The 14,987-nt window shown below is 41.6% G+C and overlaps 1 protein-coding gene across 4 annotated transcripts in view; it reads right to left on the bottom strand.

Moving 5' to 3' along the window:
* CDK12 (cyclin dependent kinase 12) overlaps positions 1-14,987 on the bottom strand; it is a 92,277-nt gene that overhangs the window by 50,618 nt on the left and 26,672 nt on the right. For all 4 annotated transcript variants that reach the window (XM_056126821.1, XM_056126818.1, XM_056126820.1 and 1 more), the window contains exons 3-6: positions 13,935-14,111; positions 10,001-10,140; positions 8,052-8,222; positions 2,406-2,595 (exon numbers count right to left, since the gene is read on the bottom strand). In XM_056126821.1, coding sequence (XP_055982796.1) covers positions 2,406-2,595; positions 8,052-8,222; positions 10,001-10,140; positions 13,935-14,111 — 678 coding nt within the window. The remainder of the gene's footprint in view (positions 1-2,405; positions 2,596-8,051; positions 8,223-10,000; positions 10,141-13,934; positions 14,112-14,987) is intronic.

The following is a 14,987-nucleotide window of genomic DNA, read 5'->3' as shown; positions in this document are numbered from 1 at the left end:
AAAAAAAGCAAGGGGCTAAAAATTTAAGGGACTGAAGAAATAGTGCAGGGACTAAGGTGCATGCTTTGCATATCTGGCACCACGATTCTCCAGGGATTGCCAGGTGCAACCCTAAAAGACCCAGAATTCTGCCTGATATGACTTATTTCTGATATTAGTATGCTCTAGGCATACTAATCAGTATTTGGGAAATACTCCCCTACAACAATCTACTGCCCCCTCCCCAAATAACTAAAAGCCAGAGAGAAAGGTTTAAGTGCTTGCCTAGCATCCTGCTGATTTCATTCCTGAGCAGTCAGGAATAGCCTTGAGCACTGATGGGTGTGGCCAAAACAATCCCCTCACAATATTTAAAATATAGCGGTGGAGCGCTTGCTGTCCACATGGCCAACATAGTTACAATCCCCAGCACCCATAAAGTCCCTTGAGCCCACCAGAAGTGGTACCTGAGGGCAGAGCCAGGACTGAGCCCGGAGAATGTCAGGCATCACCCCCCCCCCCAAAAAAAAAAGTAACTGGAGAACCAGAAAGATATACAGAGGTTAAAATGCTTGTCTTGGGAACAAAGTGATAGTACAGTGAGTAGGGCACTTGCCTTGCACACAGATGACCTGCATTTGATCGCCAGCATCCCATATGGTCCCCTAAGCACTGCCAAGATGATTCCTGAGAGTGGAACTAGAAGTAACTCCTGAGAAGCACTGAGTGGGTGACCCAAAGGGGAAGGGAAAAAAAATGTTTGCCTTGCATGAAGCTGACTGCCAGTTCAATTCTCAGTATCACATATGGTTCCCTGAGAACCTCCAGGCATGAACCAAGCATAGAGCAGGAGTAAGCCCAGGACAGAGCCAGGAGAGCCCTGAGCACCACTGGATATAGATAGCTCAAAAGCAAAGTAAGACAAAACAAAATAAAAATCATAGACCAGGGCAAGAGAGATGGTTCAACACTGGACTGAGTACTGCTTTGCATGCTATATACCTAGGTTCAAAGGGTGGCACTATTATGGTCCCCTGAACACCACCAGGAATGAACATTAAATAGCAAGCAAAGAATAACCCCAAAGCATGAACAAATGTGACGCCCCCAAAGCAGTTAAAACAAAAAAAAATTCAAACAATTGAGTTCCAGGAGTATAGCTAGTTGGCAGAGCATGTGTGAGGCACAAAAACAACAAAATAAAAGAATCAACATTTTTCATCACCAAATTCCTGTCTACTTAAAAATCTGGCTGGTGTTCCAGGATATGGCTCAAGTGGTATAGCCCGAGTTTGATACCTAGTACAGCATGCTGCCAACCTTACTGGATAGAGTGCTATTAAAATACTCTAATTGCTTTTTATTAAAATATATATATATATATTTAAGGCTGTGGGGATGGAACAATAGCACAGCAGGTAGGGCATTTGCCTTGCATGAGGCCAACCCAGGTTTGATTCCCAGCATCCCGTATGTTCCCCAGAGCACCGCCAGGAGTAATTCCTGAGTGCAGAGCCAGGAGTAACTACCAGATTACCGTGTGTGGACCCCTCAAAAAAAAAATTTTTTTTTTAAGTAAGGCTGTGAGAAGTGCTAGACAAAAGGTCAATTCCCAAACATGTCTGTGTCTAAAATCACAACACATTTCTCATTAACAGCAAGTTCTCGTAATACTGTTGTAGATGTGAGTGATTCCCTAAAATATATGTGATCTGAAAAATTTTCATCACTATATTAATTCCTTACTAACTCTATTAATTCCTTGCTAACAGTGAGTCTAGAGACTATGCTAATCACAGTCTCTCCTGTGATCAAGTTGTTCCTAAATTACAAATATCAGAAAGCACTGTAGCACTGTCCTCCCGTTGTTCATCGATTTGCTCAAGTGGGCACCAGTAACGTCTCACAACAAATTGTGAGACTTGTTGTTACTGTTTTTGGCATACTGGATACGTCATGGGTAGCTTGACTGGCTTTGCTGTTAGGGCAAGATACTCTCGGTAGCTTCCGAGCTCTCTGCAAGGGACAGAGGAATTGAACCCAGGTCGGTCATGTCGGCTGTGTGCAAGGCAAATGTCTTACCCACTGTGCTAAATGTCAGAAAGACATACAAAAAATTTAAGAGTAGGGAGCAAGCAGGAAGACAGCTTAAAGGACTAAAGCACTTGCTTTGCAAGCAGGAGCCCCAGGTTCTATCCCTGGCAGCAAGTCCCTAAAATACCGACACCCTCCTCTTAGCATTGCTGGGTGTGCTCCCAAAACCAGTAATAAGATAAATTTAAAAGCAGCATCATTAGGTCTATTTCTGACCCCAGCTAACAAAACTAAAGGGAGGGTGATTAAGAGAGAGAGAGAGAGAGAGAGAGAGAGAGAAGAAGAGGGGAGAGAGAGAAAACACATTTAACCTCATTTGGTAAGTACTTTACCTGTTGTTCAACAAGATGTTAGAGCATTTAATATCACGATGCAGAAAATTCTTTTTGTGACAGTAATCTAATCCTTCCATTAGCTGTTTCATGAATGACTTAATATGGTCCTCAGAAAAGTGTACCAAACCAGATTCTAGCAGTCCCATTAAGTCATGATCCATATATTCAAATACAAGGTAAAAGGCACCTATACAAGATGAAAAATGAAAAGAGAAAGAGAATGCTAAAATAAAAACATTTCAAATTTTATGTAATTTTCCATAAAGCTCTCTGAAATAATCATTTAATTTTATAGATTAACAATCTGAAACTTTGGGACCAGAGAGATACTAGAGTGGGCAGCTGCTTGCACTGCATATGGATGACCTGGATTTGATCCCTCGCACCTCATATAGTCTCCCAATCCCCACCAGGCATGATCTCTGCTCACAGAGCCAGGAGTAAGTCCGAGTACACTGGGTTTAGCCCAAAGAGCAAAAAACAAAAAAATCTTTTAAAACCCAAAACCTAAAACCAGAAACAGTTTAGTAATTTATCCTTTTAAAAAATAAACAACAGAATTACTATTTGAATTAATCTTTTAATTTCTAGTTCAGTGCTCTCTGAACTACTTACATTTTGGGTACAAGTACTCCGATTAGACTACACAACAAGTCATTTACAATCTGAATCATTTAGCAAACTACAGATCTTGTGCCAAATCCAGTCTGCAATTTACTGCCATAAAAAAAGTCTTATGGGCTGAGGAAAGAGTATTTGCTGACCCAGGTTCAATCCCCAGCATTCCACATTGTCCCCAAGCACTTCAAGGAATAATTCCTGAGTGTAGAGCCAGGAGTAACTCCTGGGGATGGCCAGGTGTGGCCCCATTAGGAGTAAGCCTCTGAGCACAGAACCAGGAGTAAGCCCTGAGCACAACTGGATGTGGCCCCCAAACACAAACAACAGCAAAAACAATAATAAAAGCCTATGATTACTTTTGTAGAAAACGGTACTTCAGTTAACAAAACATATGTAAAATGCTAGAGGCAACACATAATTATGTATTAATGCAATTCAGAGATTTGTCTCCAGTCCCCTACGTTTCTTTTAAGAAGAAGGCAATTTGTCTCTCTCCTGTATATCTTCCCTAACACTGAGTATATCTCCTTTAAAAATTATTATTGTGGAGCAACAGTGCTGGGTTGAATTCCCGGCATCCCATATAGTCCTCCAAGCACAGCCAGGAGTAATTCCTGAGTGCAGAGCCAGGAGTAACCGATGAGCATCGCTGGGTATGACCCAAAAAGCAAAAAAAAAAAAAAAAACAAAAAAAAAAAACAAAAAAAAACCCTCTTCATGTTCCTAGAGCGAACAGACGCCATTGGGTCACACTAGCATGCGACAGGGACAAATGGAGACGTTACTGGCACCCGCTCGAGCAAATCGACGACTAACGGGAAGTTAAATGATTAAGTGATTAAGTGGCCCAGAGCTCAGAACCTACTGCCAACCCTATGCTTAGGGTCCCCCAGCCCCAAAAGGAGTAATCCCAAGAAGTCATGAGCATTACAGATGTTTATTGCATTGCCACTATGTTTTTTTTGTTGATTTTTTTGTGTGGCTTTTTTGCAGTCATGGCAGTGCTCAGGGGCTCAGGAGATGATACTGCTGGCTCACTGTTTAGGAGATGATATAAGGTAAAGAAGGGAGATCTCCAATCCAGATCTCCTGAATACAAAAGTATGCGCTCAGCCCACTGAGCTCTCTCTCTCCAGTCCCTAAACTGTTGAGCATCCTCAGACTTGCTAAACAGGGACAAGGAAAGTTGGATTCCTATACCTTTGTGCAATCATTAAAACATATTAATGATAGGGGCCAGGACTGGAGTGATACTACAGTGAGTAGGGTATTTTCCTTGCATGTAGCCAACCCAGGCCTAATACTAAGCACCACCAGGGTAACTACTGTGTGCAGAGCCAGGAGTAACCCCTGAGCACTGCCAGATGTGACCAAAAAAAAAAAAAATCCCCAAGATAATGATAGGGGCCAGAGTGAAAGAACAGCAGATAGAGCGTTCACCTTATGTACTCGTGCAGGTACAGCTGACCTGGATTGAATACCCATATAGTTCCCCGACACCACCAGGAATGATTCCTGAGCTCAGAATCAGGAATAAACCCTGAGAACCACAGGGTGTGACCCAAAAACAAAACAAAAACAAAATTAAAAAATCATGTTAGTGATATAGAAAGCTGCTTATGACAAGTTACAAAGTACTAAATATACTTTTATCTCAGTTATGGCAAAATAAATGTAGCATGAATAATAACTTCAAAGAAATGTCAAAATGATATGGTAGTTTTCTATGGGTGGTGGTACACAGGGATGAAGAACTGATTCCAACTTTCCCTTTCTTATTCTCCCATGTTTTCGTATTTCCTAAAATGGGCAGGTATCCCACATACTTATTCTTTTTATTATTTTATTTATTCTGTTTTTGTTTTTTAAATTTTTGGGCCTGGCAAAAACCTGGCAATGCTCAGGGAATCTTATGGGATGCCAGGGATCGAACCCAGGTCGGCAACGTGCAAGGCAAGCACCATACTGACTATACTATCTCTCTTGCCCCTATAATTTTTTTTTTTTAATAGGGATGGTTTGGGTCACACATGGTGGTGCTCAGGGCTTAGTCTCAACTCAGTATTGAGGGATCACTCCTGGCAGTGTTTGAAGGCCTATATGGGGCCCTGGGGCTCAAACTCAACCCAGCCAGGTGCAAGATGCTTTAAACAAGCTGTGTTCCAGAATTAATTGTGGTGTGCAAGCAAGTGCCTTGCCTGTTGCACTTCTTGCCACGCTCTTTTTATGAAAAGTTTAAACATCATAATAAATCATTTAAATATTACAAGTGGCACAGGTTTAAAAGTCCCTCTTTAGAAGCAACTAACATTTTTTATGCATCCTTAATTTCTTCATCTTTTATTATTTTGGGCCACACCCAGCAATGATCACAGGCTACTCCCACTGTTACTTGAGGAACCATGTGGAGAGGTGCCAGGGAGTGAACAGAGGCTCCATCATGTAAAACATTAATCCCACCTTCTGAGCTATCTCTCTGCCAGCAGTGTATCATATTATGTCCAGAAAAAAAATTAATACTCCAAAACTATCTAGTATTCTTAATTCTACAGAAATCTTTCATTCACAAATTTATCTAAATACTATTACAGAACTTCCTTTAATTGCTTTAAAACCTTTCTCATTAATTCAAGACTTTCTATTTCCCTAGTATTAATCATTGAGGTTCTGTGCTACTGGTGGTGCCCTGGGCCTCCTTAATGCAAAGCACGGGCTCAGCTCACTGAGCTATCTCTCTGGACCTATTACTAACGTCCCAATTTTCTGTACTTCAATCATACTTTCCTTAACAATCTAGACGATATTCACAAATACCATCTCATATGCTTGCCATCTCAGACTTGGTTAGGTATCAGATACTACTTCAAACATTGTGTATCAATAAACAAAAATAAGTCAAACTTAAGCATGGAAAAAATAAATAACTTTATCTCCCAGAAACAGAAATTATAAACCACTATGTGACTTAACAAGAATGTTTTACAAATAAATGCTCTAAATTTTAAACCATCAAAACAAAACTATGTTAAGATATAGCCGCAGGGGCCAGGTAGTACAACAGTCTGATTCCCTAGCATCCCATACAGTCACTTGATCCTGTCATGAGTGATCCCTGAACACAAAGTCAAAAGTAGTCCCAAGACTGCCAGGAATAGCCCCCACCCCCCCCCCAAAAAAAAACAATTATTTAGCTGAATTAGGTTCATTTGTTGTAGATAGGAGTAAAACCTGCTTTTACTTTCTTCGCAAAATAAATGCAGTCCCCAAAATAATAACTATAAGTATAAACAATCACTGCACTGCACTATCCTCCCGTTGTTCATCGATTTGCTCGAGTGGGCCCAGTAATGTTTCCGTCGCGAGACTTCTTGTTACTATGTTTGGCATATTGAATACGTCACAGGTAGCTTACCAGACTTTGCCGTGCGGGCAAGATACTCTCGGTAGCTTGCCGGGTTCTCCGAGAGGGGCAGAGGAATCGAACCCAGCTAGCCGGGCTGGCTGCACACAAGGCAAACACCCTACTGCTGTGCTATCGCGCCAGCCCATAAACAATCAAGCTACTGATTTAAATTTTGTTTGCTTTCCTGGAGGACAGAGATAAATTAAGTTGCCTGGCACACAGTCAACCCAAGTTTGATCCCAAGTACCACATATAGTGCCCTGAGCAATGCCAGGATTGACTCCTGAAAGCAGACTAGGAGTTAGCAAGCCTGAATACTGGCAGATGTAGCCAAAACAAAACAAAACAAAAAGACAAATGGAGCTGGAGACATATCTCAAATAACTGGAATAATGCCCGCTTGCTGGAAGTATGGATTTGATTCACCAGTATTGTATGATCTCCTGAGAACTCCACCTGGAGTGAACAGTCAGTATCATCAGGTATGGCCAAAACCAAAAGACTGGGCTGAGAAGATGATTCAAAGCAATGGAGTATATTCTTTAATTTGGGGCCACGTAAGGAGCTGCTCAGTGCTCAGTCCTGGCTATGTGCATAGAGATCACTCCTGGCAAGATTCAGGGACCAAATGGGGTACTGGAGATCAAACCCAGTCAGCTGCATGCAAGGCAAGCATCTTACCCACTATACTATCTCTAGGACTCTGGAGTATACTCTTTACATGCTAGAGTCCTGGGTGTATCCCTGGCACTGCATGGTCACCAAGAACTGTGTAGGAGTAGCCCCTGAGCACTGCTAGATATGGCCTAAACCCACCAAAATTGAAAAAAAAAATGAAGACTAAAGCACTGGTAGAAAGTGAGGATCTTACTCAGGAATTACTCCTGGCAATGTTTGGGGAACCCATGAGGTCAGCTGTGTGCAAGCTGCTGTACTATCTCTCCAGCCCCAATATGTTAATTCTGATGTGGATTAAAGATTCTGTATTTTCAGGAGGTGGAGCAACAGTACAGGGGTAGGGCCCTTGCCTTGCATGCAAGGGACCTGGGTTCAATCTCTGGCACCACACATGGTCAACCAAGCAATGCCAGGAGTGATTCCTGAGTGCAGAACCAAGAGTAACCCCTGAGCATCATCAGGTGTGCCCCCCAAGCTCCCCAACACACACCCAAGGGAAAAAAAAAAGAAGAAGCTGGAGGAGCTGGAGAGAGTACACTGGGTAGGGTATCTGCCTTGCATACAGCCAAGTCAGACTCTTTGATTCCCAGTATTCCATTTGGTTCCCTATGTATCAGAAGGACTAATTCCTGAGTGTAGAGCCAAGAGTAATCCCTTAGCATTGTTGGTTGTGGCACAAAAACCAAAAATAAATTTAAAAGTTGGATTTTACAATGATCTATTGAAAAGTCCAAATTCTTTGTATTTTCTATAAATATGATGATAAAAAATAGATATTTAAAAAATAACTTTATCATAAGACATGCTAATATCTTCTGATATTGATTAAAGAAAGAAACTGGACTTTAGCATGGCCTACTAAAAAATTCAAAGAGACACACAAGATAAAAGGAAAACAGAGTACAAAACCCAGTCACCCTATAGATACATGTTTCTAGTACCTTTGTCCTTCTTGAAATCCAGAGCATCTTGCTTATCGGTGACAATTTCCTTCATGTTAACAACACTTCGATGGATGAGCTGACGAAGAATTTTGATCTCACGAATCGCTGTGATTGGAAAACCCTCTTTCTCATTGTCTAGTCTCACCTTCTTCAAGGCCACTAGCTCTCCTGTCATAACAGATTCAATTCATTATTATTACAATTAGCATTTTTTTAGCCACCAATATGAACCTATCACCATTAGGAAGAGATATACAGCTTTATTCTAGAAGACAGACTTCAAGTTTATTTTTTGTGGCGCTGGGCCTCATACATGGACGGTAACTGAGAGCTTGTTTAGAGGTTCGAGCAGGGGAGTGCAGCTACTTGTATACCCTCGACTGAAGATCATCTCCATTTGAGCAAGGCCATCCTCTTCCACTGAGCATGCAGCTTCGGGAGGGATGCACATGAAGCAGTGGGGGAGGAAGGAAACACCCGCCTAGCCAGTTAGATCAACTGAGATCAACCCCGGCAATCAATGGGGTAACAGAAGTCACAGCCAGAATGCCCTCATATCTGGTAATTGTTATAGCTGAATTACAACCCTGTCTTTTAACTAATAAATACTATGTTCCCAATAACTATAACTTGTTATGTAAAAATACAGTCCTTTTGGGCCTGTAGTATTACAGCAGACAGGGTGCTTGCCTTGCACATGGCTGATCAGGCTTTGATCTCTGGTATCCCATATGGTTCCCTGAGCACTGTATTTCCTAAGTGCAGAGCCAGGGGTAACCACTGAGCATTGCTAAGTGTGACCCCAAAAGCATCCCCCCAAAAAAAGAAAATGAAAAGGAAAAAATATATATTTCTTTATTTAGTCCTACTTTTAAAAACCTAAAACTTTTTTGTTTTGTTGGTGGGATGTGGTGTAGGGGTGATCAGACCTACAGCGTTGGAAAACTGCTCCTAGCAGTGACACGGCGCTGAGACCTAAATTCAGAACTCCCACAAATAAAGCATGTGTTCAGCACACTGAGTCATCTCTCTATCCCCAAGACTTAAAATTTTTGATTCGGCTTTCAGTTAAAGGCTGAACATACAGTACAGCAGGAAAGAAGTTTGATTGGTACACAGCCAAACCAAGTTCAATCCCTAGCACCTCAGGTTCAATTTTCATCATCCCATAAAGTCCCCCGAGCAACACCAGGAGTGACCCCTGAACACAGAGGAAGGAGTAAACCCTAAGCACTGCTGAGTGTGGCCCAAAAAATAAATTCAGCTGAAAACTTCAGATTATTTAAAAAACAATAATTCAAATCAGGAGCCGGACAATAGTATAGTGTGTAGGGTGCTTGTCTTGCATATGGCTAACCTGGGTTTAATCCCTGGCATCCCATATGGTCCCCCAAGTACTGCCAGGAGTAATTCCTGAGTGCAGAGCCAGGAATAATCCCTGAGCAAAAAAAAAAATTCAAATTAGTTTCTTTTCGTGGGGGTTGTGTGTGGGTGGGGAAGGGGTGTGTGTGTGTGTGTGTGTGTGTGTGTGTGTGTGTGTGTGTGTAACCATACACAGGGATGCTCAGGGCTTAATCCTGCTTAATCCTGGCTCTGCACTCAGGAATCACTTCAGGCAGTGCTCAAGATTCCATATGGAATGCTGGGGAATCAAACCTGGGTTGGCCAGAACAGGTAAAGTTCCTTACCGTACTACAGTTCTGGCCTGATTCAAATTACTTTTATCTTTAAGAACTAATTTTCTTTTTTTTTTGCTTTTTGGGTCACACCTGGCAATGCTCAGGGGTTACTTCTGACTCTGCACTCAGGAATCACTCCTGGCAATGCTCAGGGGGTCATATGGGATGCTCGGAATCAAACCCGGGTCGGCTGTGTGCAAGACAAACGCCCTACCCGCTATGCTATTGCTCCAGCCCTGATTTATAAAGTTTTATAGCATTACTTACCTGTGTCTTTGTCCTTGGCTTTATATACTTGTCCATAGGTTCCTTCTCCAATAATCCCAATAATGTCAAACTTGTCTACACATCGTTTTCCCCAATCACTTTCTGTTTGTCTTCTTTCTCCATAACGAGGACAACATATTCTAAGAGGCAAAACAAAAGTAAAAATACTTATTATCAATATTGACTATTCAAAGATGAAAATAGAAGTCTTCAATGATTTCACCAGACCCTGAATCTTTAATGATTTTCCTTATAAAAAAGGCAGAAATCTAGGCTCTGGAGAGAAAGTACAGTGGGCAGGGCATTTGCCTTATGTGTGGCCTACTCAGGTTTGATCCCAGAATTCCACTAGAAGTGATTCCTGAGTGCAGGAGTAACCCCTGAGTATCATAGGGTATGCCCTCCCCTGCCCCCCCCCCCCCACACACACAAAAAGGGCAGAAATCTGGGCTGGGGCTAGAGCAGGCTTTTGCACGTGAAATCCAGGGTTCAATCCCTGGATCTCCAAAATAAGTAACATAAATGAATACTAAAGCAGGAGTCAAATGATAAGAAATCAATGGTTTCCCATAGTAACTAAGACACAAACTTGTAGCTTTCGGAAGATAGAAGATAAAATAGAGCTGTTTATTTATTTGTTTACCTGGCAAGCTACCCATGACGTATTCAATATGCCAAACACAGTAACAACAAAGTCTCACAATGGAGACATTACTGGGCCCGCTCAAGAAAAATCGATAAACAACGGGAGGACAGTGACAGTGAGAGCTTATTTTCTGAGCTCTCTTTCTGACTCAAGTATAAAATAGGAAATAGAGGCTGAAATAATAGCTAAGTGGACTAAAGCAAATGCTTTGGGTTTTTGTTTTTTTTGTTATTGTTGTTTGAGGCACACCTAACTATACTCAGGGGTTACTCCTAATTCCACACATCAGAGTCACTCCTGGTGGCACTCTGGAGACCACAAAGGTTGTCAGGGATAGAACCCAGGTTGCCTGTGTGCAAGTCAAGCACCCTACCCACTGTACTATCTCTCTGGCATCTGAAGGAAATATGCAGAAAATCTGGATCCAACCCTAACCCCAACATTACTAGGTGTGACACCCCAATGCCTACCCCCAGCACCAAATTGGGAGTAACCCCTGAGCATTCCCAGATATGACAAAAAAAAAAAAAACAAAGATAAAATAGGGCCAGAATGAAAGTGCAAGGATTAGGGTTGCTTTCTTTCACACAGCTGACCCCAGTTCAATTCCCAGCACCACACAGTCTCCAGAACATAACCATGAGTGACCTCTGACAAAGGAACCAGAAATAGCTCCCAAATACAACTGGGCATGGCCTTCCCAAAAACAAAATAGAGGAAGAATCCCTACATCATAGGTTTACTATAAAAATACAAAATTTTGGCAATAGTACTGAATATTTTTTTATCAATGAAAGGAATCTTAATAATCAGGAATTTAATTCAGATGCTACTACATTGGGCCAGAGATAGTACAGCATGTAGAGTGTTTGCCATGCAGCTTATCCAAACATCCCATATGGTCCTCCAAGCACCATCAGGAATGATTCCTGAGTGCAGAGCTAGGAGCAATCCCTAAGAATTGCTGGGAATGGTCCAAAAACTAACAACAAAACAAACAAAAACCCACAGATACTACTATACAAATGCTCTGGGGGAGGAAAATCCCCCATCTATTTTCACTAAGGTGTACATACTTGATATTACCCTGAGTAAAAGGACATTTTCCCCCCTTTTCTGCGGGAGGAGAAAAGAAGTGTGGGGGAAGAAGACAGCTTCGGGCACACTCAGGAATGCTCAGTACTTACTCCTGCCTCTTAGGTCAGGGGATCATTCCTGGCACAGCTCAGGGGACCATAGTGTGCTGGGGATAAAACCTGCTGGGTCAGACATGTGCCAGGCAAATGCTCTACCCATTATACTGTCATTCTGGCCCAAAAAGGGAATCATTCCTTAAAGGAGAGCACTGTTCACAGTATATTTGAACTTGGAAAATTATAGCTTTGCTATTAACACAGATTGTCCCTAAATTTTACTTACACAGATAAAAGGTTCTCTAAGGAAGGGTTTTATCCACTAAAAATACAGTGGGCTGGAGCAATAATACAGTGAGTAGGGCACTTGCCTAGCCCGCAGCCAACTCAGGTTCAATCCTGACACCATATTGTGGTCTCTTAAGCCCCACCAGGAGTAATCCCTGAGCGAAAAAACCAGGAATTAGCCCTGTGTACTCCCAGGTGTGGACCAAAAACAAAGTAAAAAAAAAAAAAAAGGTATATTTGGGGGCTAAAGAGATAGTACAGAAAGAAGGTAAGGCACCGGACTTGTATATAGGTGTGGCAGCTAAAATGCTGGTATGAATTCCCAGCACTACATATCGTTACCCAAGCATCACCAAGGGTGATTCTTGAACAGAGAGCCAGGAATAGTCCAACCAACCAGGCTCAGCAATGCTGATTATGGCCAAAAGCCACTACCAACAAAATATTGTTTAAAAGATGCACATTTAGCCCTACTTATGACCCTACTGTTATGGACTGTGGTATAAAATCTGGTATTTATGCTCAAAGCTAAAGGAAAAAGCTATAACTAGGGGTCAGAGAGATAGTTTAACAGGTTGAACATATATTTTTTCTTATTTGGGAGGGCACACCCAGCAATGCTCAGGGGTTACTCCTGGGTTTGCATTCAAGAATTATTTCTGGAAATGCTTAGGGGACTATATAGGATGCTGGGGACTGAACCTCAATCAGTCCTGTCCAAGGCAAGCACCCCACCCACTGAACGTAGCTCAGTAGTACTGCACTTACATTGCATGTAAGAATGTACTATCTCTTGGGCCCTGAGCACGTTTTCTGCATAGAAAGGCCCAGGGGACCATATATGGGTCTGGAATTGAACCTGGGCTGCCCATATGCAAGGCAAGTGCCCTACTTACTACTTATAACACATGATTTTATACAGGAGACCTGGGTTTGATCACTTGTACCACATGGCCACTTAAGCATGACCAGGAGTGAACCTAAGCACAAAGCAGTGAATACTTCAAAAACCAAAAGGAAGGAAAAAAAGGGGGAGAAGGGGATACTAGTCCAACCTTTTTTTGAAAACAATATGGACATTCATCAAAATACTAGAAAATTGAGCTTCCATTTGACCCAGTAATACTACTTCTGGGAATATACTCTGGGGGCAAAAAAAAACACACAGCAGAAACTATGCACTTTTATGTTCACTGCAGTACTATTCACAGTAGCCAGAATCTGCAAACACTCTGAGTGCCCAAAAACAGGTGAATGGATAAAGAAATTATGGCATATCTACACAATGGAATGCTACGCAGCAATTAGGAAAAAAAGAAGTCATAAAATGTGCCTATAAATAGAAAGACATAGAGAGTATCACGCTAAGTTAAATGAGTCATAAGTAGAGAGACAGAGAATGACTGCATTCATTTGTGGTATATATATATATATAAAAAATAGTAGAAGACTAATGTCTGAGGCCAGGGAAAACAGGGGCTAGGAGGACTGGTCAATGGTTGGTATCTACCACAAGTATGTGTGGAGCAGAGGGTAGGTAAAATAGCGAAGGGACCAGTATGACAATAATAGTAGGTAAAGGGATATACATGATCACCTTTTAGTATCTATATTTGCAAATCACAATGCCTGAAAGGGTGGAGGTAGAGAGAGGGAGAGAGATGAGGGGAGGTGGGGGGAATGAGGAAAACTGGAGATACTAAGTGCTGGGAAATGTACACTGGTAGAGGAAAGGGTGTTGAACACTGTATGATTGAAATTTAATCATGAACAGCTTTGTAAGGGTCAATCTCACAGTGATGCAATAGAAAAAAATTATTAAAAAAAAGAAAAACTACTATAAGTAAAGTTTCCTTAAAAAACTCACTTTGGTCTCTTTTTATACGGTTGCTGAGGTGGTGTGATTGCCTTTGGTTCTGGAGAGTCTGGAGGAGATGGATCTCCCCCTGGAAGCTCTGGAGGAAGAGGGAGGTCTGTGAGCAAGTGACGTGTCCTTTGTTCCTTTTCTTTCTTTACAGGTTTTGAAGGTAAAGTTTCTTTTGGACTAAACAATAGAAGAAAAAAAAAGAGACCACAATTAGTCAAAGAATACACAAATAAACCACTTCAAAGAGGGGGTCTGAAGAGATAGAACAAAAGGTAGAGAACTCATCTTGCATGCATTTTACCTGGATTTGATATCTGCCATACCAGCCCTGCCAATAGTGATTCCTGAGCACAGACTAAGCACATCCATGTGTGGCCCAAAAACAAACAAAACCTTTTCAAAGATTATTCAACAACAGTTTTCCCTTAGGGAATAAATTTTAAAACCCACAGTGGATGCCTGAGATTGCAGTCAGAATTTAACCCTACATATACTGTTCTTTCCTACATATAATCAGTATAAATCATTTATAAATTAGGTACAGTAAGAGATAAAAAAAATAGGTAATAATAAAAAAAAAACTAGTAGGGGTGCAAGAAAGCTAGCACAGGGGGCATGGGATGTTTCTGTGGCAGGCCAACCGGGGTTCAATACCCAGCATCTTATATACTCCCCTGAGCAATGCCAGGAGTGATTCCTGAGTACAGAGACAGGAGGAAGTCCTGGACATCAAACAATGTGCCCCCCACAACAACACCACCACCACCACCACACACACACACTTATAATTTCTTTCCAAAATAAATTAAAAAAAAAAAACACTATGGAAGTTATGTGAACATGATTTTCTCTATCATAATATTCCCTCAAAATATTTAAAACTTTAAGTGAGAGGGAACAATGACAGTAATTAAATGCTAACATGACAAAGATGAGAGCCAGTGAGAAAATACAGCAGATAGTGGCCGACCCAGGTTTGATCCGAGTTAACCAATATAGTCTCTTGACCCTTACAAGGAATGATCCCTCAGCACAGAGTCAGAAGTTAAGTTC

This window comes from Sorex fumeus, unplaced genomic scaffold, assembly GCF_029834395.1.
Source record: "Sorex fumeus unplaced genomic scaffold, SorFum_2.1 ptg000063l, whole genome shotgun sequence".
Classification (NCBI taxonomy): Eukaryota; Metazoa; Chordata; class Mammalia; order Eulipotyphla; family Soricidae; genus Sorex; species Sorex fumeus.
The sequence above is the reverse complement of the archived record's forward strand: the minus strand, read 5'-3'. Positions and strand labels throughout refer to the sequence as shown.